At 37.1% G+C, this 24,989-nt stretch overlaps 1 protein-coding gene across 1 annotated transcript; it reads left to right on the top strand.

Moving 5' to 3' along the window:
• The first annotated feature begins 1,035 nt into the window (after positions 1 to 1,035).
• LOC127787175 (uncharacterized) lies at positions 1,036 to 24,071 on the top strand. Its single transcript, XM_052315081.1, has 8 exons — positions 1,036 to 1,346; positions 1,440 to 1,596; positions 1,941 to 2,026; positions 19,447 to 19,559; positions 19,839 to 19,904; positions 22,572 to 22,681; positions 22,788 to 22,853; positions 23,474 to 24,071. The coding sequence occupies exons 1-8, from the start codon at positions 1,252 to 1,254 to the stop codon at positions 23,849 to 23,851; spliced, it is 1,071 nt and encodes a 356-aa protein (XP_052171041.1). The 5' UTR covers positions 1,036 to 1,251; the 3' UTR covers positions 23,852 to 24,071.
• The last annotated feature ends 918 nt before the right edge of the window (positions 24,072 to 24,989 follow it).

The following is a 24,989-nucleotide window of genomic DNA, read 5'->3' as shown; positions in this document are numbered from 1 at the left end:
TGAGAAATTAGTAAACCTCTGGATGACCTTAAGGTCCTGCCCCACAATCCCAGCAGTGAAGAGACTGAATTTAAGAGCGTTAGCATGCAGCCCTGATATGGCCTCAAAACTTGATAAACACTCCATAATGATCTTGACCAATAATGGATCTCTCCTAGACAAGAGCATCAAGTCATCCGCAAAGGCTAGATGAGTGATCTTCAACTTGCCACATTTAGAGTGGAAGTTAAAATTAGTGTTCTCTGTAACAACCTTCAAATATCTGGAAAAATATTCCAGGCAAAGCACAAATAAGAAGGGGGAGAGGGGGTTCCCTTGCCGCAAACCCTTCTTCCCTTTAAAGAAACCATACATGCTGCCATTCAACATCAGAGAATAAGGATGAGTAGATATGCATTCCACGACCTACTACACTAACATGGAAGGAAAACCCAACCCCAAAGCACCTCCTTGATAAAATTCTAGTCGATGGAATCGTAAGCTTTCCTGAGGTCCACCTTAATTAAGCATCTAGGGGAGACTCTTTATTAAACAAGTATAAGACAAGTAAATATACAAAAAGTAGCTCATACTTAAAAATTATTTCAAGAGTATACAAGAAAAGAAATATCATTATTTTATGATGTATCCATTGCAAAAATAATAGTAGAGACGGAGCCTTTTAATTAATTAGATATGTTAAATTGGATCAACCTAAGAAAAAATTCATCATCATATATAATAATCCTAATTAAGGTGACTCACTCCAAATATAAATATAAATGTAGGTCTACCAGAGTAAATAACCCACAAAGAAAAATTTTAGCAATATGAGATTTGTATATTTATATTGATTTTTATGTATATTGCACTATCATTTAAGATAGTTAGCTACATGTGCATATGATAACATTTGTATTACTGTACATAAATAATAATTAATGTTATCTGTTGCAAGCAAAGCATGTCATCCACTAAGTAAGTTGGGAGATTAAATTTTAGTTGCTTCTGGATAAGGAAAAGGCTTGGAGCTACAATGGTCTATGGTGTTTGCAGTTAGGGTTTAAATTAATGAAAAAGTGAGACGTAATTGCCGCCTTCTCAATCCATCATCTGATTGGTATTTGTGAGTTGGGACGCGCCGCCGCCGCTGCGGCATTTTCTTTCTCTTTCCACAGCTTTCCGCCGCTTCTCCTTCAGTAAGAAACTAGAAAGAGAGCAGAGCAGAGCAGAGAGAGAGAGGGAGAGAGAGCAAACCATAAAAAGCCAGCAATGTGCGGGAGAAGTCGCTGTACTCTGAGGATCGATGACTTTCCTAGGGCTTGCCACCTTAACGCTTGTCCTCTCCGTTCCCTCCACATGGACCGGTAGGTACCAATCCCCCTTTTCTTCTCTATACCACTTCTACTTTGTGTACCGACCAATTAACTCCGCTGCAATGCAATGGAATGCAATTTCAGGTTCCAGCCGTCTTATAATGTTTCGCCTGGGAGATATTTGCCGGTGGTTCGGAGGGAGGATGGCTCCGACGGTGACGCTGCGGTTCTCCACTGTATGAAGTGGGGCCTAATTCCCAGTTTCACCAAGAAATCCGACAAGCCTGATCACTACAGGATGGTGAAAATCACGATCGCTTCCCGCTTATTTAGTTTACTGCTCCCGAACTTGAACACTTCTTGTTAACACTTGAGCTTGCCGGCCTAAACTGTTTGATCGTTTCGAGGAACCTAATGGGTTTTGATTGCACTCTAGTTTGGTTGCTCGACAAAGATGATTTGATTTCCTATAGGGTTATGGTTTAATTGCTTTATGTTTTTATAGCCGATGGCTAATATTCATAAATCAGGTATTCTTATTGTTGCCATAGAGAAGTGGCATACTTTGCCTCAAGATGACCATTATTTTTGCCCATTTTGGGGTTGGAAACTTCAGCATATCTATTCTACCTTTTTGTATTGCAGTTCAATGCTCGTAGTGAATCTGTTCGTGAAAAAGCTTCTTTCTGCCGTCTTCTTCCCAACAACAGGTGCTTGGTGGCTATGGAAGGGTATGCGTTATAGAATGGTTTGTTTCCAGGGTGCTCTTCCCCTGTTCTCTATTTGAGAAAAACATTTTATATGCACTAGCATTTTATTGAACACTTACTTTGTAGCATTTTGAGTCTTACCTCTTTTTTTCTTTTTTTAACATATATCACGGAACATTGGAACCTTGACAGGGAAATTTACGGAGGTTATAGATGTGATGATTAAGAGAAGAATAAATATTATGTGCTTTTAGGAGAGAAGATGGATTGGGGAGAAGGCTAAAATGTTGGCTAAGTTAGGATATAGACTTTAGTATGCAGGGAATTATCGTATAAGCATGGGGTAGGAATTATTATTATGTGTTAAGACTTCCAAGCATTATTGTTAGAATCGTACAATTCGACTCGATTCATATAGAAATCGAGTCGAATCTATAGGGTGAAAAAAAAATTCCTTAGAATTGTACGATTCACGACTCGAATCATACGATTCGACTTGATTCATATAGAAATTGAGTCGAATTTATAGGGTGAATCGAAAATCCCTTAGAATCAACTATGAATCGGACGAATCGACTGTGAATCGCATGAATAGCATGATTCATCCGATTCATCCAATTCGTGCGACTTCGTCTGCATGTGTGCTTTAATTAAATATTCGTTTGATTTGGCTATCTTTGAAAACAAAGAAGATGATGAAAATGATGAAGCTCTTGAACTTGAAGATGAAGATGATTGATAACTAGTGAAGATTATAGGCAATGGAGTTTATTAGTAACCTTATAGTTGTACGTATTTTTTTTTTTTTCCAGCTTGTTATTTTGAAAGTGGTTTGGTTTGGTGCAATTTAAATTTAAAGACAACATGAATATACTTTTGCCTTTTGATATAATTTTAAACTTAGGAAATATATTTAGAAGTTTATTTATCTATTTATATTTAAAAGAATTGATCATGGTGGACACATTATTCATAAAATAAGAATTTCGATTCTCTATTCGAATCTCGATTTAACAACTATGCTTCCGAGGATGAGATAGTGGATGTGAAGGGATTGAGAAATAGGATTATTGCAATTGAAGTTGTTATTGGAAGAGATTTTGAATTTGGTGAATGTGCACCATAAGTTAGGTTGAATGAACATATAAAGACAAAATTTTGCTAGTATTTGGAGGGGTTGTTGGGAATACCAAGAGGAGAGATCATTATAGGAGGTGACTTAAATGGCCTTGTGGGTAATGGAAATATGATCTCAAGAAATGGAATAAACATTATCAGGAAAAAGGATTGCTTCTCTTTTAAGTATTTCATATGTACGAGTGCTGTGAAAATTTAGAGGAAAGTCTAGAGAGATAGAACTTTGTAATCATGTTTGTATTGTACTCGTGAGAGAGGGTTGTCTTGTACTGATTTCTTCAAGATTCTAGGGGATTGGCTCTTGGGACAAAAGGTTGGATGTAGGATCATCAGTTAATGATCTGAACCAGAATACATCTTGGTGTTCTCGTGTGGTTTGCATGTTTCTTCTCTGATTTCATTTATGTTCTTGTTATATTTTCTGTTTTGAGTGAATTAGTGTGTGTGGGGCTATTAATTGGCAAACATTGAGTGATTCCAGTGCTCCTAATTTCACAAATTGGTATCAGAGTATGGATAACTTGTTATAGAATAATTGCACAGCTCTTTCTTAAGGCACTCGCACTTACAATAGACCTACCTGCAGAATCTCCCAAACCCTTTACAACAACAAGAATTAATGGAACACAGAAATAAAGAACATGAAAAACGAAACAAGAACAACACCAATTTATCCTGGTTCAGTCTTCTAAAGAAGACCTACATCCAGACTGCCTTAGGCGCATTATCTCCACTATCTTGAACGAACAAATCAAGGATTACATGCACTATATCTCTTTAAGAGTCTTATACCCAGAATTGTTAAGAGTTTCACTACCCAAGAATACAAAGATATACCCTCTAGATCTCAAGTAAAACCTTGTGCATACTCCTCTCCATAGTTCTGAAAGGCGCGAGGCGCAGCGAGGCGCAAAGGGTCCTGGAGCCTGAGGCGCGAGGCGCACGAGGCGAGGCGCGCCTTTGCGAAGCAAGGCACACCTTTTAGAAAAAAAACTAAAAATCTTGTAAAATCATAAAAAACTATCAAATTATCAATAATAACACATGCATATCATTAATGTTTCATTATCTTCAAATTCTAAACTAACAACATCAAAGTTAATTCATTCATCATACAATTTCTAAACTAGAAACATCATCAAAGTTCAAACTTAAAGTCTCAAACTCAAACAAGTACTAACCATCGTGCAAAGTTCTAAACAAACATATAAACACTACAAGTCCACAATCAATAAAGAAGTTTTAATCATCATCATCATCATACCCTTCACCAAATTGAAAATCATCATCTTACGGTGCCATATTTTGCTCATCCTTGATTCCTTGTTATTTTTCTTCTTTTGCATGTACTCTCCAATCTCTTGTTTTATTGATGGAGGACATTTTGGAATAGCTTTAGTATTCTCCACAATCAATAAACACTACAAGTCCACAATCAAGAAAATGCTTTCATTTTGAAAAATGCTATTTTTCTAGGTTTGGAAGATTAGCGCATTTTTTCTAAGTCTGGAAGATTAGGGCATTATAAGGAGACATATAATAAAATGTTTTCATTTTGAAAAACTAACTCCCGGTATTTTGATAGTTAATATTCATTGTTGTTAAAATGATTTTTAATGAATTTTTCAAGAAATAGTAGGTATGTATTTTGGGGGTGGTAAAATCGCTAAATCCTGAATTTGTATTAAAATCAAAATTCTATTTTCTTATTGTTATGGATTTTGATTTTTTAGATATTTTTATTGAATCCAAATGGGGGGTACTTTCTTATTTACATTTATGTATTAAAGTAAATGGAAAGTAAAATATAAATAAAAGAAAATGTGGACATTTACTTAAACTAAAGAAATGTAAATAAGTAGTGATGTATACATGCTGAAACTGAGAAGAGGGGATGCTGGAGAGGAGAGAAAGAAATGATGCAGGCAGGATGCAGGCGCGGTTTTCATGAGGCGTGCCTCAGCGCCTCACCTTGCAAGGCGCGCGCCTTGCAGAAACCGCCTCGCCTCAGCCCAGGCGAGGCGCCAAACTGGCGCCTTAAGGCGCCTTGAGCCTAGGCACGCGCCTAGGCGCGCCTTTAATAACTATGCTCCTCTCACCCCTCTTGCTACAAGACAACATAATGAAATGCCTCTCACCCGACCTCTATTTATACACCATAGAGGCGGTAAACAGAAAGCTAACTAAACCGGTAGTTACAACCAACTAACCAGACTTAAAATGCTAACTAACCCTTCTAGAAATAAACTTTCTAGAATAATACAAGTGATATACAAATGCTAACAGCAAATAACCTCCTCTCGAGACAAAAAACTAATCTAATACAAGTGATTACAACAAATTCTCCACCCACTTGATTTGATTTGCTTCCTCAGGATATTCTTTCTTCTGCTACCTGAATCTTCACATACTGCTCCGATTTTGCTTCAGACATGTCTTGGAATCAATTGTAGTATCTCCAAGCAATGCTTTAGCTTTGAGATTGGAACAGCCTTTGTAAAAATATATGTTGCATTTTCCTCACCTGAAACTTTGGTTAGAATAATTTATAGGAAAAAAAAACTTTGGTTAGAATAACAGTTTTCTTCTCAATAACTTGTCTGATAAAATGATATCTTATATCTATATGCTTAGTCCTTTCATGATGAGCTTGGTTTTTAGACAAATGTATTGCAGTTTGACTATCATACATCAAAGTAGTCTTAACTTCTACTCCTAGAATCTCACTTACTAATCCTTTTAGCCACAAAGCCTCTTTAAATGCATCTGAAAGGGCGTGTTCTGCTTCGATAGTTGATAGGGCTACCACATGTTGGAGACTTGATTTCCAACTAATTGTGGAGTTCCATAACCTAAAAACATAACCGGTTATGGACCTCCGTTTATCAATATCTGCAACATAATCTGCATCAACATATCCTAGGATTACAGGCTGATCTTCTAGACTTTCACCACTATAAGACAAAGCATAATCAATGGATCCTTTTAGATATCCGCACATCCATTTAATAGCTAATCAATGAGGCTTACTTGGATTAGCCATGAACCAACTTATGACACTCATTCCATGTGCCAAGTTGGGTCTTGTGCTGACCATACCATACATTAAGCAGCCTACTGCACTTGAGTATGGTATATGTGCCATCTCCTTCCTTTCTTCCTCATTCTTTGGAGACTGTTCTGAGGATAATTTAAAATGGGATGCAAAAGGCACACTAACAGCCTTTGCATTTGACATTCCTTTTTAAATTTGTACCAAGTTGTTATCTAGATTTGGAATGTCAAATGCAAAGGCTAGTTGCTAAACAGCCATTTGCGGCCAACTACCCGCTGCACCATAGCTTAGTTGCTAAACAGCCAAGTCCTAGGAATAGCCTAGGTTAGTTGCATTTGACATTCCATTTGACTCCCACTTCAAGTGATAGTTTTTCATGGTGCTTGAGCACATAATTCCAGTACCAAGTTGGCTGCAAATGGCTGTTTAGCAACTAGCCTAGGACTTAAAATCTCCTAGGACTTGGGTAAAATCAAACAACCTGATAGAACTCTTACTCAATTGATTGAATTCAGCTATTACAGTGGAAACTACCCAATTACAGTAGCTTGCAGCAATGGAAATCAGCAATAGCAAGAAAAGAAAACAAAAGAAGTCAGGCCTATTCGAGAGGGCCTCACTCTCCCACAACTTCTTCAACAATTTTCCAGATCTTCCACACCTCTCTCTCTCCTTTCCCCTCACCTTATATACCTTCTCAACAATCTGTTACAGCCACGTGAGAGAATATTCTTCCCCTAACAAACTTTGGACTCTTCTATCCTTTGGTCAATTTCCTTGGCTACCCTTGATTTCTCCCCTCCTTTTACGCCTCTGATAGGTATGAATAACGGGGGTCCTAACACAACCAACCTTGGGTAAAATCTATTCCTAGGACTTGGGTAAAATCTTCCTCATTAAAATCTATTCCTAGGACTTGGGTAAAACCTTTAGCAATTAGCCTAGCTTTGTACCTGGGCTTAGCATTTTCTCCAGCCCCTTTCTTGATTTTAAACAACCATTTGCAACCAACTACCTGCTGCCCTTTAGGTCTCTCCACCAGATTCCAAGTCTGGTTTTTCTTAAGGGAAGCTATCTCGAACTGCATGGCTTCAACCCACTTATCAGAATCCTTAGCAGAGACTGCTTGATCATATGTAAGTGGTTCTTCACATGTTGTTTCAGAAGCACTAGTTAGGGCATAGGCTACTAAATCTGAGTAGCCATATCTTTGGGGTGACCTGCGGGCTCTAGGTTGTCGGTCCCTAGCAACACTATACCTATCTGGGTTTGGTTGGTCTACTATGCTCAAGTCCACCTCACTGTCATCCTCATCTCCTTCAAATTGGGATGATTCATGGTCATGGTCATCGACTGGTTTTGGATCAGGTTCAAGTTTAGGTGAGTCAAACTCAACTTTAGGGATATTGTGGGGTAGATTAGGGGAGATTTCTGAGATCTCCACTTGGACTGAATCTCTACTTTGATTTTTATCTAGTTGAGATTTATCTTTTCCTGTTTTCATGACAACATCCTCATCAAATGTCACATCCCTTGTTATGATAATTCTCAGCCCTTTTGATTCTAAATTCCATAGTTTATATCCTTGGCTCTAGGCTCTAGTTTTCCTTGTTTTACATGGGCATAGGCAAGACATTCGAACACTCTAAGGTGGTCTAGGTTTGGTTTATGGCCTGTCCACCTTTCATATGGGGTTAGAAAATTTATGGCTGTGGATGGAGATCGGTTTATTATATGGGATGTTGTTGTGACAGCTTCTCCCCAAAACGTTTTAGACAAATTTGCATAGGTTAACATGCATCTAACCCTCTCTAAGAAGGTTTTATTCATCCTTTCTGCAACACCATTTTGCCTAGGATTTTCGGGTGCGGTTAGATGTCTAATAATCCCCCCATCCTTACACATTTGATTGAAATCCTTATTACAAAATTCTAACACGTTATCCGTTCTAATAACCTTAATTTTCTTGCCTTTCTAGTTTCCCATCATGTCATGAACCTAGGGTTTAGCCTAGGATTGGAATGACAATCGGAAGGAGCTGATGAATAGAATCAAGAATATAATGCTAGAAAAAAGAAATAGACAAAAATGGGGACAGAATGTAGAGAGAAATAGAGGGAAAATGAGAGAGAGATTATAGAGAATTGTAGAGAGAGAATTAGATATTCATTTTATTAATTCAAGCATATCCTCTCCTCTTACAATGGGGCCTTTATATAGGCATAGTAGCTAGTTAACTAATTTCTAACAACCTCCTAACAGCACCCATGTGCTTCTAACAACTTGTAAAAATACCCTAATAACCCCATTACAATAATGCCCTTCTATTATTCCTTGAGTCATGACACACCATAGCCTTCCATGCCCTAAAAGTTTCAAATGTATTATCTTTTGACTTTAGAACATATACCCATAACATTCTAGAGAAGTCATCTATTATTGATAGAAAGTATCTAGAGCCATCATGAGATTCAGTTTGAGTTGGATCCCATAAATCTGAGTGAATATAGTCTAGGGGTTCTTTTGAAGAATGTATTGCTGATTTACTAAATTTTACTTTTGCTGCCTTACCATATATACAAGACTCACACTTGCCTAAGCCTATGGTTTGACCTAAATCCAATATACCTTGCTTTGAGAGCTCTCTAAGGCCTTGCTCACTGATATGAGACATTCGTAAATGCCATAGAGTTTCCTTTGATTTGGGTTTAGGGCTTATAGATGCAGCTTCACCACATAATGTGGTAGCCTGCAAAAGGTAAATTCCATTTTCATCCACACTAAAGACCCTTTAGTTATTTTAACAACTCCTCCTTCACCTTTAAACTTTAAGCCATTTCTATCTAGCTCCCCAAGAGAAATCAAATTTCTCTTTAATTATGGAATATACCTAACGGCTGTGAGGGTTTTATGGGAGCCATCATGCAATTTTACCCTAATGTCTCCTATCCCTTTTACCTCACATTCATGGTCATTACCTAGTAAGACCTTACCTCTATTAAAAATTTTAAAGTTTTGCAACCAGTGACGTTTTGGAGTCATGTGAAAAGAGTAGCTAGAGTCTAAAACCCACTCTTGGCTCTCTGCTCTTTCACTTACAACTAAAGCTTTAGAACTATCATAACCACTATCACAAAAGTTCACCCCTTCTCCTGAACTCTCCTTCTCAGCTAGATCCTTTTTCCTCTTTGGACACAGCCTCTTAATTTGGCCTTTTTGCTGACAGAAGTAACATTTTATTGGCCCTTTTCCATTCTTAGATTTAGACCTTGACTTACCCTTATTTTTCTGATCTCTTTTAGTGCTTCTTGATCTTGCTGTTAAGGCCTCACCGAGGTTGGACTTACTGTCCATCTTAATCCTTATTTCTTTAGAATTTAATGCCCCTATTACATCTTCTAAAGAAAGTTTGTCCCTATCGTGTTGGAGAATATCCACAAAGTTTTCATAGGACTTACGTAATGAATATAGAAGAACTAGGGCTTTATCTTCGCCATCATACTTTACATCTATGTTTTCTAAATCTAAACATAGTTTGTTAAAGTCATCTAAATGCTCCTGAATCTTCTGATTATCATGCATTTTAAGATTAAAAAACCTGGCCTTGAGGAATAATCGGCTGGATAGGGTCTGTTTGAGATACATCATACAGATCTTCTAGTCTTTCTAGATCTTGGCCGCTGACTTTAACTTTGATACCTCCCTTAGAACTTTGTCTCCTAGGCTCAAAATCAGAAGGCTGTAAGCCTTCTTCTTGATCTCGGCCTGGGTCTCCTTCTGTGCAGTAGTTAGAACCGGTGTCTCGGTTTCGGATGGTGTCCCGATTGCCTCTGGTTCCAGCGCCCCTTCTAGGCCTTGACTGCCGAGGAACGCTTCCATCTTGATCCTCCATAGGCCGAAGTCGTTAGACCCATCGAATTTGTCGATGTCATACCTTGATGTAGTTGGCGCCATCTCGATTTGAGCCTTTGATTTTGTCTCCTTAGGTTTCTTAAAGAATCTTAAATGCCACAGAGATTGTAGGCTCTGATACCAAGTTGTTATAGAATAATCGCACAACTCTTTCTTAAGGGACTCGCACTTACAATAGACCTACCCACATAATCTCTCAAACCCTTTACAACAACAAGAATTAATGGAACACAGAAATAAAGAACATGAAAAACGAAACAAGAACACCACCAATTTATCCTGGTTCAGTCTTCTAAAGAAGACCTACATCCAGACTGCCTTAGGCGCATTATCTCCACTATCTTGAATGAACAAATCAAGGATTACATGCACTATATTTCTTTAACAGTCTTATACCCACAACTGTTAAGAGTTTCACTACCCAAAAATACAAAGATATACCCTTTCTAATCTCAAGTAAAACCTTGCGCATACTCCTCTCACCCCTCTTGCTACAAGACAGCATAATGAAATGCCTCTCACCCGACCTCTATTTATACACCATAGAGGTGGTAAACAAAAAGCTAACTAAACCAGTAGTTACAACCAATTAATCGGACTTAAAACGCTAACTAACCCTTCTAGAAATAAACCTTCTAGAATAACACAAGTGATATACAAATGCTAACAGCAAATAACCCCCTCCCGAGACAAAAAACTATTCTAATGAAAGTGATTACAACATAACTCATCAAGAAAGTCAAGAATCATTAGAAAGCAATAGATAGAATCGCTGGAATGGCTTCTACAGCCTTTGCCACTTGATATGATATCGAGAAGTTTGATGGGCAGAATGATTTTGGCCTTTGGAAGATGAAGATGAGGGCCTTGTTGGGAATTCTTGGACTGGAAGAGGAGAATGATTTTGGCCTTTGGAAGATGAAGATGAGGGCCTTGTTGGGAATTCTTGGACTGGAAGAGGCACTCGAAGGTGAGTCCAAATGCCAGTCACCTATACCATAGAAAAGAAGAAGGAGATAGGAAAGAAGGCCTTCAATTCGTTAATTTTAAGCCTAGGAGACAAAGTGTTGCGAGAGGTTTCAAAGATGAAAATTGCCGCAGAACATTGGTTAAAATTAGAAAGTTTATACATGACTAAATCCCTAGTAGGCTCTATTTGAAGGCAAAGTTTTTCACTTTTAAGATGCAAGAAGGGGTTAAGGGATATTATCAGGGATTAAGGGATACAAATTATGCAATTTGGAAGAAAGATTGCCAAGGACTATAGTGAGTAGAGATGTAACATTTGATGAGAATTCCTTCATAAGAGATGATAAGATAGAGTATGAAAAGGAAAATCTAAGGCTGTTGAGATAGAACAGCAAGATGAAATCCATGAGGCTGCCATTGATAGTCAAATTGATCAAGCAGCAGACCAACAAGAAGATAGTGTTGGTATGGTTCCTCTAGCTTAGATAATGATCTGGGCCTAGGGAGATATAATTTAGCTAGAGATAGGCAAAGGAGAGTGATTAGGCCTCTATGAGGTATGGATTCTCCGATTTAGTGTCCTATGCATCATCAAGTGCAATGGAAATTGCTGGGGAAGAGCTTCTTACTTATGAAGAGGCTGTTAGTTTAAGAGATTCAAAGAAATGGCTTGCTGCTATGAAATCTGAGATGGAATCTCTTAAGAAAAATGATACTTGGACCTTGGTTGATAGACCCTTGAGTAAAAGGGTGGTAGGTTGTAAGTGGTTGTTTAAAATAAAAGAAGGGGCAGGAATTGATCAAAAACCTAAGTATAAAGCTAAGTTAGTAGCAAGAGGTTTTACCCAAGTTGTTGGGGTAGATTTTAATGCAGTCTTCTCACCGGTGAGACACACTTTTATTAGATTTTTGCTTGCTATGTCTGCCCATTTAAACCTTAGTCTAGAGCAAATGGATGTGACCACTGCATTTCTTCATGGTGAATTAGAAGAGGACATTCTAATGGAGCAACTTAAAGGTTTTGAAGTTAGGGGAAAGAGGGAGCAAGTATGCTTGCTGAAAAAGTCCTTATATGGGCTTAAACAATCCCTTTGGCAGTGGTATAGAAAGTTTGACACATTCGTGATTAATCAAGGGTTCAAGAGAAGTGATTTTGATTGTTGTGTTTATCTAAAGCATATTTCTGCTAAGATCTCAATTTATCTCCTCCTTTATGTTGATGACATGCTGATTGCAAGTCAATCAGATAAAGAAATTCAAAGTTTAAAGCTGAAGTTGAAATCAACCTTTGAAATGAAGGAGCTAGGAGAGGTTAAGAAGATTTTAGGGATAGAAATATCAAGGAATAGGCAGCAAAGAATGCTTCAGCTATCTTAAAAGTCCTATCTTGAGGAGCTGATAAGAAAATTTCATATGCTTGATGCAAAAGAAATGATTGTTCCTTTTGCTCAGCACTTCAAGTTATCTCATGTGCAATCCCCCATTGAGGAAGAGAGCATTAAAGAAATGAGCAAGATACTCTATTCTAGTGTTGTAGAAAGCCTTAAGTATTGTATGGCGTGTACAAGGCTAGATTTAGCCCATGCCATGAGTGTTACAAGTAGGTTCATGGCTAATCTGGGAAAGGATCATTGGGCTACTGTAAAGTGGGTTTTTAGATATCTTAAAGGATCAATCAATATGACTTTAGTTATTCCTTGTATCATCTGCCTGTTACGATCCTAGGGTTTGGCTAGGGTTTAGGAAGTAAATTGGTAAGAATGCGGGAAAGAAAGAGCAGAAAAGGAGGGAGAGAAAGAACAAAACATAGAGAATTGAGGGAGAAGAGAGGGAAATCTAGGGAGAGAGAGGAGAATTGAGAGAGGGAAATGGAATTCAATTGTTATTCAAATTATGCCTTTCTCTAACTACGCCAACCTCTTTATAGGCTTACAATTGAAGGAAATAACAGAAAATACAACTAATTAACTACTCTAACAGCCCTGGTCACTGTTTATACAAGAATTAATTATTTCCATCCAGTGTTATTAAAGGCTCAAGGCGCAAAAGGGTGTTGCAACTTGAGGTGCAAGGCACAAGGCGAGGCACGCGCCTGATAGAACTAGGCGCATGCTTACTAAAAAAAGAGAAAAATATATATCCTACTTGAAAAATAAGGTATAAAATAAGTTCTAACTCCTAATGACATATTTACAAGTATGTTATCAAGGAAATTAACAAATTCAACATATACTAATGAAAAAAACAATAAAAAATGTCAAAAGATGTAATCTAAAAATCTTTAAGTCAACTTAAATAAAATTTTAAAAAAATTTATAGGTCTTAAATCTTAATCAAGATTAACTAATTATGCATTTTAAATAATTTAAAAATCATCCTCATCAAGATCAAACATTTCCATATTTTCATCATTAGAAGCATCATCTCTAATATCCTCTTCCACATCATCTACTCCATTTGTTGGATGATTTCTATAGTTTAGAAGTGTGATGATAGTTTCATACATTTTTTTGGTAGGTAATATACTAGAGTTGAATTTGCATTTTTCTTTGTGTAATGAAAACTCAGCTTCCGCGGTGTCTATAAATATTGATCACGCCAATAGAATGTTGATCATTCGATATTGAGTGTAGTTTGTCTTTTTATTACTAAAATAATATAATCTTAAGAAAATCGAGATTTGAACAGCTTTAACAAAACATTGTTGAAGTAAATGAAACACAATCAAGGAAGATGAGAAACTAAGGAAAAGCCACTATTTAACTTGAGCCTATGAAGATATAATTTTCTTTTTCCCTTTTTGTCCACTTCTTGCATCTGGGGTGATATATAGAAGCCTAAGAAAGATGGTCGCAAGTATGGGGGTGTTGTTTTGGTGACTTAATGCTGCATTTTGTTATTGCATACCTTGAATTTGTTCAATTCTCCCTATCCATCTTTATCTAGTTCAAATTTAATTGGAGCATTTGAAGTAGTAACCTTTTTACTTATTGTCAAATTTGTAGTTGAAGTAATAAATTTAAATCCTAAATAGTAAAAAATTAAATAAAATAAAAACGGTGAACAAAAACCTTGAAAAACAACTAAAACGCCCAAGGTGCGCTTTGTCGCGCCTTTTGGTCTGTGCCTGCCTGGAATGCTTTCAGGCACCTTGCGCCTAGGCGCGCCTTTAATAACACTGTTCCCACCTAACCTCTAAACTTCTATAGTTAGTCCTAATCGCTTATACATCGTGGATTTCTCCCCAATTACAATCATATCTCTAGGGTTGTAACAATCTCCACCCCTTCAATCAATTCTTGTCCCCAAGAATTGATAACTGTTGACTTGTTTTCATCCAATTCCAGTCTTAACAATCTGATTTATTCTTCTCTTTTTTTCCCTTGTGCTCCTTCTACTTCTAAGCTTTTTCCCATTTTCCCTTACATTTTGTTGCTTTTGTTTTTCCTACACAAACGAAGTGTAGACTCCAAGAATCACCATGTCAAGGCTCCCTTCTCCAATGTCAAATCTCTCGAACCAGATGGTAGCAACCTCCTCTTCCACAATATCAAAACTCCCGAACCAGATGGTAGCAACCTCCTCTTCCACAATATCAAAACTCCCGAACCAAATGACAGCACCCTTCTCTTCCTCCACTTTCTAAATCTTGTCTACACCAAGTAACATGGTAGCAATACTGTCATAGTACCCGATATCAAAATTATTCACAACAGCAAAGGAATTTTCTTCGGCTAGAATTATCTTAATCTGTGACTCCTCCATCTTTTCCAAAACCAAAGGCAGGGAAGCCATTCTCTTAGAATCAGTTTTTGCCTTTGGTCTAAGTCCTCAATGATTGCATGTTCCCCCTCAATAGCTTCAGTATCAGCTTCCTTAGAGTCGTTGTAAAGTTGTTCCAGTCTGGATTGTTCTGTTAAAGCTCCTTTAGCTACATATGGTCCTTTACAAACTTGTGAGTTGCTCTTTCGATAACTTTTTGGCGGTAGTCCATGCTTTCTACAAATGGCTTCTAGTGCTAATTCTTGCACCCTCGCTTTCTCCGTCTCTTGTTCCATCGTAGTAGGGCAGAACATTTTCACACTGAGCTTTAACACATCGTCAAGACCATTAATGAATCTTGATACAAAATAATGCTCTGACAGGGCTAACTGACAGCTCCACATTAAAGACCTTAGCTCCTCAAATCTAATTTGATAATTTGTCATCGATCCCCTTTGCCTTAATTTGTTGAACTCCTCAATCACATCAATCAAGTTCTTCTCCCCAAATTGGTCACACAGATCTTTAGCAAAGTCAATCCACATGACCTCCCCTTCCCTAGGCATTAGTGTATGATTGGGAGTGTGGGAAAATGATCCTCTTGAATTTTTCGATTCCAAGGCCGAGAGTTTCTCTATCTCTTGCAGTCCATAGATCATAGGGAGGATGCCATTAATGAACAACACGCTGTCTTCGCTACCTCAATTCCAGTTATCACTTGGTTTAGAAACAACCTAGTTCAACTGTTGCTAAACAACCTCCAATAATCGCTTGAATCACCAGCTAGACCAATCTTTGGGTTTGATTCTTCTTCGTTGAACTTCTTGAATTCCCTGGAATTGCAATAATCACTGCCCGATCAAATATCATCACATGCTACGATGCAGTAGCCAAAAATCGATTGCTACGAATACGCCTTCTAAGAATCTGCTTCGCCTACTATTTCCAAATGTGTCTTACTTCTTCAGATAATTCTTGATCTAGACCTAGCGCTATCTAACGAATAGTTGGAGCTGCTCCTTGGCCTGATCGCCCATTCTGATAAGAATTGCTATCGATTGGCAATCGCTTACCCTTGTAACAGCTTCCAAAGACCACAAGCTACTCCTGAAAAATATCGATTCCCTTCTCACCACTTTCGATCGCAACTTCTTTCTCGCCTCAACCTCACTTCAGCAATCGAGGATCAAATTTGTTTGGCCTTCAAGTTCACCTACTCACAACTTCCAACTTCACCAGAATTCTGTCACTGGAACCTCACTAAGCAACCTCGATTAGCCCTATCCTGATTCGCTTAACTCACAAGCAGCAACCGAGATGTAGCTGATTGATTACACCTTCAACAATTCCGAGTCTCACCGCGAAGAGCTATCAGAATCACAATTGAATCGTTGCTATCCATTTCCACAGCCAAGTTTCCAGCCACGAGGCTACCACTTGCTTTGTCTTCAGCTTCTGGATTGCCTAAATTGCCTAAGGTTATGACCCTAAGGTTTAGCTAGGGTTTAGGAAGTAAATTGGTAAGAATGCAGGAAAGAAAGAGCAGAAAGGGAGGGAGAGAAAGAACATAACATAGAGAATTGAGGGAGAAGAGAGGGAAATCTAGGGAGAGTTAGGAGAATTGAGAGAGGGAAATGGATTTCAATTGTCATTCAAATCATGCCTTCCTCTAACTACGCCAGCCTCTTTATAAGCTTAGCATTGAAGGAAATAATAGAAAATACAACCAATTAACTACTAACAGCCCTGGTCATTGTTTATACAAGAATTAATTATTCCCACCTAACCTCTAAACTTCTACAGTTAGCCCTAACAGCTTATACACCATGGATTTGCCCCTAATTACAATCATATCCCTAGGGTCGTAACACCTTCCTATTTGTCTATAAATAAGAGGCATAGGGGCATTCGTTGGTTATCATTCATTTCATATGTATGAGTGCTGTGAAAACTAAGAGGAAAGTCTAGAGAGAGAGAACTTTGTAAACTCGTTTGTATTGTACTGATTTCTTCAAGATTCTAGTGGATTGGCTCTCGGGACAAGAGGCTGGACGTGGGATCATCAGTTGATGATCTGAACCAGGATACATTTTGGTGTTCTCGTGTGCTTTGCATGTTTTTCTCTGATTTCATTTATGTTCTTGTTATATTTTCTATTTTGAGTGAATCAATGTGTGTGCGCGGCTATTAATTGGCAAAGATTGAGTGATTCCAGTGCTCCCGAAATCAAAATTGAATATATGGAAATGTGGATAATAATTAGTGAGACTTCAAAATTAGGTCATTCCAAGGTAGGATCACCTCGAATATTTTGGATCAATTATCAAAATATTTACATAAAGGTAGAATGTTTTTTATACAAATAGTAAAATCCAATTAAAGCTAAAAAGAATACTTTATCGGATTATTGTAAAATCTAGTTAAAGCCATAGTCCATTATTAGATTGGAGTGACTTCAATTGAATATAAGAAGCATGAGATGCAATTAAAATGGTTTGGTCATGTGAAGACCAATCGATGCTTCTATGACGAGAGTGGGTGGAACAAAGAGTGGTTGGAATGAAAACAAATTAGAAAAAGAGATAGAGAAAGTGCAAAAACACTTGGTGAAGAACTCTTAGGCATAATATGCTTTATAATGACTATACAGAAGGTATGGGCATAGGTAGGTGGGCAAAAATCTACATAACCAGCTTACTTTGTGGAATTAAGGTTTGATATGTTATGTTATCTTTTTCTTCAAATAGAACTAACTTTTGTTTTGATTTTTTGTCAACACGAAAAAGACATTAAATTGGGAATGTTTTGTTCTCTTATCCCAAATAAACATGCTCCCCCTTGAAGAAAATGAGAACAACAAACAACATTATATGAAGCCTTTATCCCACCATGCATGGTTGGCTATATAAATTTTAGCTTTCTGTTCATTTCTATCCAGATGTTATCTTCTACATGGCCCATATACTTAGTATTAGAACTATAAGTTTTCTTGGTCTTTCTCTACCTCTGTTAGAAATTAGGAGCACAATAGGATCGGTTCTTGCCAATTCTCACACCCTCAATACACCTGAGAAAACACCCGCAACAGAAAATGTAAACTTGAAATGCAAGAACAATAAAAGAAATTAAGAAACATCAAACCAAACAGCAGGCACAAGAAGTTATCCTAGTTTGAATTGATCAAAGATCAGTCCTACATCCAACAGCAAATCCACTAGAAACCTTGAAACAGATTGCAAGATACCCTCAACTCCCTATCACACAACTGCACTGCCCTCAAAACAGAGATTACAAAGACTCCTACTCTCAAAGTCTTTTCTCTCCTCTCGGCAATCTCACTTGTATTCAGAGACATAAATGAGTGATTGAATGATATATGCGACTGTTTAGCCCTCGCCTCCTATTTATATAACATAGGGGCGTTAATTACAAGGTTTGTTATTTTATCTACACAATGACTAAAATAACCCTTATAATATAACATCTAAGTTAACTATAACTTAGAAATTTCCAGTTGCATTCACTCCATAAATGAGTTCTACTGTTTTCTTCATCTTCTAGACAAAATTCTTCATGCAAAAAAAATACCCAACAATCTCCACCATTTTTTCATGATTATCTTCTAGAATCCGACTCCTACCAATTGCTCTTTCCTTGGACCTGCAAAATGAACTAATCATTCACAACACAACAAACATTAAGGATATCGAACAATTGGCTCTGAATTCAGCTATTAAAGTCTCCACAATCACAGTTGAGGAACGATTGGCTCTGATATCAATTGTCGTGACCCTAGGGTTTAGCTAGGGTCTAGGAAGGAATTTGGATAAGAGTTTGAGGAAGATAGAGCAGAGAAGAGGGCAAGGAAGAACAGAACAAAATTGAGCAAAATTGAGGGAGAGAGAGAAAAGCCGTGGGAGAGTATTGAGAGAGGGAATTGAGATTCAAATCATTCATAAAACTCCCTTCCTCTAACTACTCAAGCCTATTTATAGACTTACAATTGAAGATGCTAACAACAACAACAGAAAATGCAACTAATAAGGAAAATACATGACATGTATTACTAATATATCCTTGGGGTCGTGACACTATCCTATAAGTTTCTGTTGGGTTATTGTCTAGTTCTGTTCTAACCAACCTTTCCCAAGATGAGATGGTAATTGCTGGACGACTGTTGTTTATTCACCTTCACCGAGGCAATCTAATGAGGTGATCTGGAATGAGAACTTGATGGAATTTCCCCTCCAGCAACTTAGCTTAGTATTTCATGCACCATCTCACGCCATAGCCTGTCTCACTGATATAACTGGCCTCTGCTGGAGTTTCCTAGGTAGCAACAAAATTAAGTGTTTGTTCAATGCCATCTGAGTTCATGTGGATTTTTGTGCATGTATATATAATCTATCGGTTAAATTTTCTGATGGAGTTAATATGCTTTTGTGAAGTACGTGCATAGTAATTTTCTTAGAGGCTTCCATTATATTGTCCAGGCATTTTGAGGTGAAAATTTTTCTGTAAAGATCTACGTCAGTACATTTTATACAGCCATATTTCTTTCTTGCTTTTAATATTTTGCTATAATCGGGAGTGGGATACTACTCAGATTCTATGAGTGGAAGAAAGATGGGCACAAAAAGCAGCCTTACTATGTTCATTTCAAGGATGGCCGGCCTCTTGTCTTTGCTGCTCTTTATGATTCCTGGAAAAATTCAGAAGGTGAGCCATCGTGCTTGCCTTCCTATTTGTAGATAGCATGCCAGTTTCAAAAGAATTGTTTAATGCAGATCCTGTAGACATATTTGTATAGGCATATAATATTACTAGAGATGATGGTCTACTATACATAGCTAGCTGACCATTCATTACCCCGTTCTTTCAGTATCACATCTAGATGGATGGTCGGCATAATATGGCCTTAAGTTGGACTTGTATTCAAATATATGAAACATAAATTTACTTTGGACTAATGTACTTGTTAATTTTCTTTATCTACAGGAGAGATTCTTTATTCCTTTACTATCATGACAACTTCTTCATCATCAGCTTTAGAGTGGCTACACGGTTAGTCATGTTTTCTTGTTCTATTAATATATAACCTGTCTAAACACTGCATGTTAACGTAATCTCTGATGTCAATCATCATTCACTGGAACAGACATTTTGATTTTGAGCACATGCACAAGTTTCCACACTGGATCTCAGTTTCAGAAAAATTCTGTGTTAACATATAATGGGAAAGACTTTGAGAATGACTTGTGGTGTGTGTTCAATTTATGAGCTTAAACTAATCTCGATCCATGAAGCACAAATAGAGTGCTGCAGAGACCAAGACAATTTTTGGCAGACTTCGCTAGTTGCATTTGTTTTTGACCCATATCCTGTGTACCTTAGTATCACCCTCAAAACCAAAACCATAAAAGGCAAGAAGGACACTGACCTTTATTTTTTTTTTATTTTATATTGATTAACATTAGGTTGCATTTGTTTTTATTTATTTTTTTAATTTTAAGGAGTTTGTATTTGTTTTTTCTTTCCCTTAAAATGACACTTGGAACAACAGTTGGACTCCTAACTAATGGATATTTATGCACAAAGTTATTTATTTATTAGGTGTTTGTATTTGTATTTGTATTTATTTATTAGGTGTTTGTTCTTCGTTCCCAATCAATTTTCTTCAGGGGTTTCTTACAGTTTTAGCTTTTGTTCTGCTTCCGATATAAGTTCTTTCTTTCTAGTATTTTCTCTCTAATAGTTAATGTAAATGCAAACTTCACGCAGCAGGAAATGTGAAAAAGGATAAAATACAAGATTAAACTCTCAGCTTCTAAGAATTCTGGTAACAACAAACCTTAATCCCACTAGGTGGGGTGGCTCAGATTTTAACTCACTAATCATCTCTATATATGTCTCTGTCTTCTATAGGAGAATTCTTGTAATACTGGAAACAAAAAGAATTTCAAAGATCAGAAATATATTTGATGAAAAATTTGTCATACATAGAAGGTATTTATAGAGAAAAAAAATAATAATTTGCCTCTAATTTGGACTCCATACATAATTAAAATTTGAAGTTTGAACATAGATTCTAGGGATCTACTTTATAGGACTTATCTAGTAAGGTAATCATATCGTTACACTTCTCCAACTTGTAAGATTTATCTAGGATGTAAAACTTATATATTTATTCAACAAGATAAACAATAAAAGTAATTTACTTATAAAATATTTAAAAATGAAAATGAAATAATTGACTTTATGATGCATGCATTGCGTCTATTCCTTCCACTTGTGAAAACTCGTCCTTGAGTTGAATTGTTTGTTGGCATACAACAACTCCTCTAAAGGGTAATATCAATAAATGTCAATATAAAATGTTCTAATGATCAAAATATTTTAATACACACAGAAGTTATTTACAGAGGAAAAACACTTAATCTGTCTCAATTTGGACTCTAGAAACGATATAAATTTAGAATGTAGGGTTCTATTTTGTAGGACTTATCAGGTAAGATACTCAAGCTGATATGCATACCAGATTTATAGTCTTGTAGTCTTTATCTGGTAAAATAATTGAAATCTATATGCTTGTTCTATAAGACAATCAATAGAATTAATTTTACTTCTATAAAAACTAAAATTTAAATGATGAAAACTTATTATGCGTGTCCTGCGCCAAAACTAAAGCCTTGTTTTTCATAGTTTGGAATAAGAACTTTCTGTGAATGGCTTGTTGGGCAGAGTTTAGCTATTTGATGATTTTTAATATAATTTGCAAAGTTTAACTCTCTGTTGATTTTGAATGGAGTTTGTATTTGTATATCCACATTTATGCATAATACACATTTTATAGGATGTAAATCTGTGAAATTTAACTACAAGACAACAGTAAGATATATACAAGGGATTGTGAAACAAAACTGCTGAAAATAGGCAAGAGGACAAGCCATGATTTTAGTATGTTAGGATTGACCTATGATTGTGTATCTATCATTGTATCGTGCATAATATGCCATTGCAAGATAAGCCTGCATGAGCAACAACAATTGTGGAATGTAGAGTTTGAAATTGCTGCCTTGACGATTGCTTTGTGAGAATATTAGTCAGTTGATCTTGTGTGCTTAATTGTGCAATTTGAACCTGTCATTTTTCAAAGTAATCACTAACAATAGGAATATCATCATATGCAACAGTAAAAAAGAACTAGGTTGGACCTTGGTCTAGTTTGATCTTTTCATTCTCTTTGAAACATCCTTTAACATCAAAGCATATATTTGCATCAAAGGATAATCCATTAACTGTGTTTCTGGCAGCATATTTTCTGGGGGTGTGATCTGTACTGTAGTCAATCCTATAGATGTTTGAACTGTTTGAAGCATGTCTTGTAGGCAACTTGACATGCATGTACGATAGCCTACTTTTCTGATGCCTGAAGTAACTGATGCTTCATAACATTATACAACCAGACAAAAAATTAAAACGCTCCATTGGGTAAGCAGGAATGGATAGTTGAAATACACACACACACACATATATATTGCTTGCTTAATGTGATTTAAATTGTGACTACCATGTTCAGGTTATCTTTTAAAATTTTGTTTAAAGTAAATTAATTTTGTGATTGATTAATTTTAGCAAGCATATTTTCAAAATGACCTGCAAAATATGGGTTCTGGTGCCATGTCGTACGGGGGTACATTTAATACTCTTCTTAGTCTGCTGCAATTACAGACAGAATGCCTGTTATTTTGGGGGACAAGGAATCAACGGATACATGGCTAATGGGTTCCTCAGCTTCCAAATTTGACACAGTACTGAAACCGTATGAAAAGGCAGATCTGGTAAGATCTTCAAAATAAGAAACGGGAACAGTTAATTCTAGGTTACTTGAGCCTTCTTACAGAATCTAACCATAATTTTTTTGGATACTAAAATTTCACTTTCCAGGCGTGGTATGCTGTGACATCTGCGATGGGTAAGCCTTCTTTTGATGGACCAGAATGCATCAAAGAGGTGCGAATGCTTGGTTTTTCTCTATACTTTTTCGACAGAACACATGCACGTTAAATGGGCCTTTGCTGAAGCTAAACAAGTACTAAGTAGTCATTAGATGAATTCCATGGTAAGCTAAAACAAGCATTTGCACAACATGAACGACCTGTAGTTTGCAGATTTTAAGCTACGTTTGCCTTACCTATAGATCTCTTGTGTCAGAGACATTGTACCATTCAATCTAGTTCTATGTTATTTGCGGAGTTCAATCTAATCCCTTTTTGTGTTATTGTGATTGAGATGAGTTGTTTTAGAATTTAATTTATTTAGCAATCTTAGCCCCTTGTTTGGAAGGGGTGGGGAGGGACGGGAAAGTGAAAGGCATCATTGTCATTTTGTTTTTATTCACTCTACCGTTCCATCCCGTTGCTTTTTTTGTCCAAATAAAGTGAAGTTTATATTACTCTCCTTTACGTTTCATTCTATACCATTCCATCCCCACTCACCTCTCCCAAAAAAAGCATTAAGTAGGAAATTATGCTTTAACTTTTATTTAGAGAAGAGTTGGCACAAATTTTTATCCTGCCAACGTTCCAAATTTGCGAATTACCTTAAGATCTACGTTATGTAATGTTGTGCAGATAAAGTTGAAGACAGAGGAGACAAAACCCATTTCAAAGTTTTTCACAAAGAAGGGACGCCAGGAGTCGTCAATCCCACAAGCAGGAGGAAGCACCAAGTTGAAAGAAGAGGAAGCTGAGACGCCCGATGAAGCACCAGCTCATCATCCTTTTCACACATTTGGAGGCAATGACGAGTCCAAGCCCAATGTCACGTCGTCTTCTTATCCAGCTGTCAAGCGAGACTATGAGGAATTTTCAGCTGAAACTGAAATGAAGCCGTCGTCTTGTGGGAAAGCTGACGAACTAGAGACTAGTAGTCAGCTGAGAAAGAAAGCAAACTTTGGCGCTGCAGATGATAAACAACCAACTCTGTTTTCCTACTATGCAAGAAGATAGTAATCACATGCAGGTGCTTGTAGTCGTCCCATGCCGGGTGGAACTATATATAGAGTAGTCAGTCAGTCACATATCCTCGCACTGTACTGGGACTTTTGTTACACTGTTAGTGTTGTCCCTCGGAAATCATTAAATGTATGCAAACGTCTTGTTGGCTTTGGTTTAACAGACATCGTAGCCATGTACATCTATGTTGTGTATTAGATCGATGTTGATGATACCTTGTGGGAGTGGCATGCAATTTACTTAAAAAACGGATCGAGCTCTCTCTGCTTGTTTGGTAGGTTTTTTTTCAAAAAAGGAACCTCTTAAGGAACGTGCGGCTGCTACCTCTTCATCTCCTCAAAGATGTCAAGGGAGGAATATTTCTAGGCAATAATTGATTAAAATTAAATCAAAGGGACAGTCTAAATTTTGTTTTTTTTTTTTTGGGGGGGGGGGGGGGGCACAAAATTGTTAAACTCGTGAAGGGAGAAAATGGAAAAGAAAATCAATCTCGGCACAGAAGTAGAACTACCTGATTGCGGAAGCCTAGAGGCGAGTGAAAGTCAAAACAATACCATATACAACCCCTCCCCCCTTTCCAGTTTAATGCTTTTGGTAACTAACATGCTCATCTAATGATATCAATAATAACAACTCATTTACTTTTCATGAAGACGCAAGCAACAGACAACACAACCACACAGAATTCACACCTTTCTTCCCATACTAAAAATTCTCCGCAAGCAGAATCACAAATTGGATATACGCAGTTCCCAAGGCGCTGAGATATCAACTAGGTTCTAATCCCCGTCTCAATTTTTTCCAATTCATGATTGTTTGCTCTCTTTTGCAATCCAGTTCAAATAAAATACAACCAGTAAAAGCTTCTTATTCACTTCTTACCATGATCCATTGCCAGGATTTAATTAATTGTTCCTTCAACCTCCAAATTATAACTCCATAACAGCCTGTACCTATGAGTCTAAACTGCACATCCCAAACTAAAAAATACAATCATCAGTAACGTTCAGTACCCAATCATTTTGCCAAAAATACAAAAGCCTACACTCAGTCTCAATGAAAACTAATATTAACAGAGTATGAACACTCAAAACAGATTTGAGAATGATTTGAGAATGCTCTTCATGATTTA

The sequence above is a fragment of the Diospyros lotus genome, chromosome 12 (genome assembly GCF_014633365.1).
Source record: "Diospyros lotus cultivar Yz01 chromosome 12, ASM1463336v1, whole genome shotgun sequence".
Lineage (NCBI taxonomy): Eukaryota > Viridiplantae > Streptophyta > Magnoliopsida > Ericales > Ebenaceae > Diospyros > Diospyros lotus.
This window is presented reverse-complemented; position numbering and strand designations above follow the sequence as displayed.

Bases quoted from the DNA above. Each gene is read 5' to 3' on its own strand.
- LOC127787175 (XM_052315081.1), top strand. From the start codon at position 1,252: ATGTGCGGGAGAAGTCGCTGTACTCTGAGGATCGATGACTTTCCTAGG. The intron at 1,347-1,439 runs GTAGGTACCAAT...ATGCAATTTCAG, and splicing joins CGTTCCCTCCACATGGACCG to GTTCCAGCCGTCTTATAATG. The intron at 22,682-22,787 runs GTAAGATCTTCA...TTCACTTTCCAG, and splicing joins CGTATGAAAAGGCAGATCTG to GCGTGGTATGCTGTGACATC.